Here is a 5,237-nt window from a genome sequence, read left to right as displayed (position 1 = left end):
CAGCTCACCCCAGCTCAGCTCGGCGCCCCCCAGCTCAGCTCACCCCAGCTCAGCTCAGCTTACCCCAGTTCAGCTCAGCTCACCCCAGCTCAGCTCAGCTCAGCTCAGCTCACCCCAGCTCAGCTCACCTCACCCCAGCTCAGCTTGGCTCACCCCCAGATCAGATCAGATCACCTCACCCCAGCTCAGCTCGGCTCACCCCAGTTCAGCTCACCCCAGTTCACCCCAGCTCAGCTCACCCCAGCTCAGCTCGGCTCACCCCAGCTCAGCTAAGTCACACTTAGTGCAGTTTGACTCATCTCAGTTAAGCTAGCTCGGCTCATCTGAACTCAGCGCAGTCTACCTCACTCCAGCTCATCCAGTCCAGCTTTGCTTGCTTGCCCCAGAATGATCACCTTAGCTTGGTACATCTTAGAAGAGGTCAGAGAAGCTGAGCCTTTTCCAGTTCAGGTCATCTGTCTCAGCCCAGCTTTGTTTGCTAGAGCCTTGCTTACCAGGCTCTCAACCTTGTTCATGGAATTCTGCTCAGTCAGCTTTGTTAGTTCAGCCTTCTCTGTACAGCTCTTTACTGTAGCTGGGATCCTGGAGACCAGGAGATTTAGCCCAGCCAACCTGTCGGTCTCAGCTGTGTCATCTCGTTCTCATTTCTGTCCAGCCTTCATTCTGAGTATCCACACTCTGATCCCTGTCCTTTCACACTGACCTTAGCTTCAAAGCACTGTCCTTCGATACTGTTCTTTAACAACCATGAAGTATGTTTACTGGCAACTTCAAATTCATTAGACCATCTTGAGATGTAGATCAAGAAGGTAGTAATGTTTTCTATAAAAACTAAAAACATCCTTTGCTGCAGAATCCCAACATTAGCCTGGGTCTTTCTTACTGGGTCTCAATTAGCTTCCACTTTAAGTTCCTTCTAGATTAAAACCATCATTAACAACCACCTGGGCATCCGTTTTATCTATTGCTTAAGACAAGGCAGTATTGATCCAAAATTCAAAGTCACACGTGTAACTGAGGCAGAGACAGCACTAGTAACCCAAGTAACACACTTAACTGAAATAATTCCAGACGATCGTATAAACTTTCTCTAAGATTTCCTTAAAATACCAGAGCCCCATAATCTATAACCTTTTTCTTTTACAGGTTTTTAAAAGAAAAGTTAAATGTAAGTGACCCAGACAATAGCACTCAAAAGACACACAAATGTTTCTTTCTCCTCCTAAAGCAGTGACTGAAGACTAAGTCCCTTTCAAGCAGAAACAATCATCAAACACAAGCTTTAAGAGCAGCAGCCACAATGGTGGCTGCCTCTGGCTTACCGTTTAGGATGCCTGGTCTCGGGGAGGTCCAGGGTCTTTGAGTGGAATTGGTACTTCAAGGCCATTGAGACTGGCTGGTCCATAGGCAGCCAGGTGAATGAGTGGCAGAAGCCACAAAAACTGTACATTCCCAGGTCTGGGTAGTCCCGGGAGACCCAAGGTCCAGGTCTGCCCAGCAGAAACCCAGTCTCAGACCTTTGGCCAGTTCTTCAACAAGAAGCCAGGTCAGAAGGAGTTCAAAGAGAACATGTCTGTTGTGGATTGACTTAGATGCCTTCTTTCTTTTGCACTATCTGACCGAGTGTCCTCTCGGGCACCAACTGCATTCATTTTTAAATGCTTTCTCTTAAAATGAATACTTAGGAAGAGGTCTTGAAAAAGATTTAGGGAGTACCAGAAAGTCAAAGTCTTTCTTAATCATAAAGGCAAAACCATCTAGCTTTAAAAAATCATGAACAAAGCCACTGTAAGTGCTTTGGGTATTGGAAATTGAATTGAGTTAAGATCAACGATAATGATAATATGAAGAATAATTAAGTAATTTCAAAAAGTTTTCTAAATACATTAGAAATTAAATGCATGAAAGCCCTTCAGTAACTTCGAAAATGAATACACCTTAGAAGTTGATAAATTTAAGTTTGTGAAAACTAGAACTTCACAAGGTAAAACTGAAAGATTACTAAGTTAGAAGAAAGAGGGCCTTTCCAGTTTCGGCTGAATTCCCAACTTATTTTAGAAATGCAAATTATCCAGGTGTTGTTTTGCTCAGTCTGACTTTCAGTTCTGCCTGGCTGGGCAAAACATTTCAAAACTTCTTCAAACCGCAGCTAGAAATTTACCTAGTGGCTTTGTTTTTCCTTCCCAAAATAGCCTTGCCACATGATCTGCTTCCTGTGAGCTGCAGCAGGTGTCCTGGACCCGTCAGCCATCTTGACTGCAACTCAACTTTGCTCAATTCATTTAAAAATATTTTAAACTTAATTTATTATTATTAAAAATCAGTTCTGAATAGGATATGAAAGACCCTCACCCCCTCCTCTGCTGAACTTCCAGCACTGCCAATCACAGACAAACATTATTTCAAATTGAGTGACTAGAATTTTTGATACTTGGACATTTAAAAAAATGAATACTTGAAAAATCTCCCACATTATAAAGTCATAGTATTCTAGCTATTTTTCTCAGGAACCACTTTAAGGATAAAAATGATACCCTCTAATATTCCATAGGCACACTTCTGTGTTTCTTTGGAACGTTGGACTTCTGTAGGCTCCCCGGCTACCTTCCTGAGATGAGCCCACTGTGAATCTCTAAGACCAAGGCTAGCTGCCATCCTTGCTTGATTTACTCACTCAGACAGTTCTTTTTCCAACAAAGAAAGTTTTAAACAGTCAACTGCAGAACATGCCTCACAAGCCTAAGGAAAGTGCTCGGCTCCTCTCCCTGCACTGAGCAGCCTGCGCTGCGCAAATGTTCACACAGACACCGTCCCGAAGCGCATTTCTCAGCCAACCCTGTGATTCCAAAAACTGAATGCCTTCTACCACATCTCAAACTATCTCTCTAGTCATGGAGCATTTCAGCATCTCACACAAATGAGGCTCTCAAGTCCCCTACCCCATCATTCAGTGTCTCCATCAGACAGGTCCTTCCCTAATAGTCTTTCAAAGGTTTAGAAATATTCAAAAGGCTCTGTAATCCCTAGGCAGTGAGTCCCCAGCTTCATTCCGCCAGCCAGCCACCCACGTTCCCTCAGGGATAAATCTCCAGGACTAGTCTGCAATGCTCAGAAAACTTCATAGGCAAAGGTTAAAAATGAAGGCCCAGAGGGCCATTCTTACCTGAGGAGACGGTGACTTGGGTCCCTTGACCCCAGTAGTCCATAGCATAGTAATCACAACGGTGAGATTTCCATCCATACCACACAAAAACCCCCCGAGCCTGACTAGAGTGGCCCCCGGGCTACTCAGGCACTATGTCGACTCCCAGTGCCCCACAAAAATCAATCATTCAAGTCATTGTCCCCTACTCCAATCCTTGTCTGGGCAAACGTCCCTGGACCTCTCTTTAGTTTTCAAAGTGACCGATGTTCCAGCCTCACCTCTGCAAAACCAAATAACCACTAGTTCTGGACTTGGCACCAGAAGCTGGTAGCCTCTAATTCACACCAGTGTCTGATAAATCCTAGATGGAAGCCTGCCCAGACTGCAAGTTCTGGCAGACCCTTCCTCACGCTTCAGACCAGTGGGGAGAGAGCCCTGACCCAGACCTGTCTGTCTCAATTTGGGGGCAAAGGGATTAAATCTCAGCACCCATTTATAGGGAGTCTTGGTCCGGATAGCTCAGAGTCCCCCTAAGTACATTTAGAATGGGAAAAGGTAGGACTCACCTGAAGAGACAGTGACCAGAGTCCCTTGGCCCCAGTAAGCAAACCAGTTGTCACATTGTGACAAACATGATAAGATCCCAGACAATAAACGGCTCTTGACAACAGCCCCAATATCATCTCAGACGGAGCCCAGTGAGGGACAAGAATAGTGGGGACAAAGGGACTCTAGCGGCAAGAGTGGCTGGGATCCCCATAGACCCCTGGCTGTAAAGTCTGGGAGCTGAAGGTGATTGCCTGTGTCAGCCAGGGCCCATGAAGACCCTTCCTGACTCCCAGGTTGTCCCTAGTTTTCATGACCTGAAACTCAGATATACTCATTTCCCTCCACAAATGCAGCAAAATCTGTCTGAGTTGAGTAGAAAAGAGGGGCTGGAAGGACTCACCTGAGGAGACGGTGACCATGGTTCCTTGGCCCCAGTAATCAAAGTAGTCACACTGTCACAAGCCCCTCTAGTGGGTGTACACAAACCTCTATCCTTCCTCCCAAGCCACATTTCCTATGGCTGCCACTGTCCCACAGGTTGAGGCCTCCGATTGCCTCTTATGCTGGGAGCAAAGACTCCAGCCTTACAGAAAGACATCTGCAGGATGCTGAGTCTGCAGATGGCTCAACTTGGGGAAATCTGTGAATATCTTCCCCAGATTCAGAATGCAGGATGCAGAAAGAAAGCCAGCTTACCCGAGGAGACGGTGACTAGGGTCGCCTGACCCCAGACAGCAAAAACGTTGCACAGGGACATGATCCCTACCGTTGCCCAAACAAAAAGCTGACCCCCAATCTGGACTAACATAGATCATCTAGAGACCCCAGAGAACTTGGCTGGTTGCCACTCAGAGAAGGTGGGAGTGAACAGAGAGCTTACCTGAGGAGACGGTGACCAGGGTCCCCTGACCCCAGATATCGAAGTACCAGTAAGTAACACAGCCTGTGCTCTGCCTCTGCTCCTGTACTAAAACCTTCTCCACAGCCTGACTTGGAATCCCAGTCCCCAGATGAGTTACTTACCTGAGGAGACGGTGACCAGGGTCCCCTGACCCCAGACATCTAAGTTCCAGCTACACAGCCTGTGCTTTGCCTCTGCTCCTAAACTAAAACCTTCGCCACAGCCTGACTTGGAATCCCAGTCCCCAGATGAGTTACTTACCTGAGGAGACGGTGACCAGGGTCCCCTGACCCCAGACATCGAAGTAAGCATAGACACAGTGAGGTAACCCTACATCTAGGGCCATAAAAAAAACCCAGCCCAAAGTCTCTTGGAGTCCTCAGGGGGCTCCAAACCCCAGAAACTTAGCTGTTTGGAGAGACCTCCACTTTAGCTCAGCTGAATGGGGCATGCTTGTAGGACAGTATCTCTTAGGCTAGAGTGAGCTAGCATAGTGAGACTCTTTAAAGAGAGAAGAAAACAGGAGGAGGAGCAAAGAAAGGAGAGAGGAAGCCACGCCTTCCCTGTACTCTTAGCAAACCTCACCTGCCTACCGCTGGCCTGGGATCCTCTCCCAAGTCCTTGGCAGTGCAGTGCTGCAGC

At 47.0% G+C, this 5,237-nt stretch overlaps 3 gene segments (V, D, J or C); all 3 read right to left on the bottom strand.

Annotated features, from left to right (window-relative positions):
• Window positions 1-4,229, bottom strand: part of LOC126495175 (Ig mu chain C region-like) — an 11,490-nt gene extending 7,261 nt beyond the window's left edge. Inside the window, 1 exon segment of the C gene segment in view lies at window positions 4,095-4,229. Within this exon segment, the coding sequence occupies window positions 4,095-4,113 (19 nt within the window).
• The window catches only part of LOC126495177 (Ig gamma-2B chain C region-like), a 133,377-nt gene extending 128,911 nt beyond the window's left edge, over window positions 1-4,466 (bottom strand). The window contains 1 exon segment of the C gene segment in view: window positions 4,391-4,466. Coding sequence covers window positions 4,391-4,451 — 61 coding nt within the window.
• Window positions 1-4,895, bottom strand: part of LOC126495174 (Ig alpha chain C region-like) — a 171,112-nt gene extending 166,217 nt beyond the window's left edge. The window contains 2 exon segments of the C gene segment in view: window positions 4,575-4,680; window positions 4,857-4,895. Coding sequence covers window positions 4,575-4,680; window positions 4,857-4,895 — 145 coding nt within the window.
• Between the last annotated feature and the right edge of the window lie 342 nt (window positions 4,896-5,237).

This window comes from Alexandromys fortis, unplaced genomic scaffold (assembly GCF_014885135.2).
Source record: "Alexandromys fortis isolate MF-2015 unplaced genomic scaffold, M_Fortis_MF-2015_v1.1 scaffold_452, whole genome shotgun sequence".
In the NCBI taxonomy this organism is placed as follows: Eukaryota; Metazoa; Chordata; class Mammalia; order Rodentia; family Cricetidae; genus Alexandromys; species Alexandromys fortis.
This window is presented reverse-complemented; position numbering and strand designations above follow the sequence as displayed.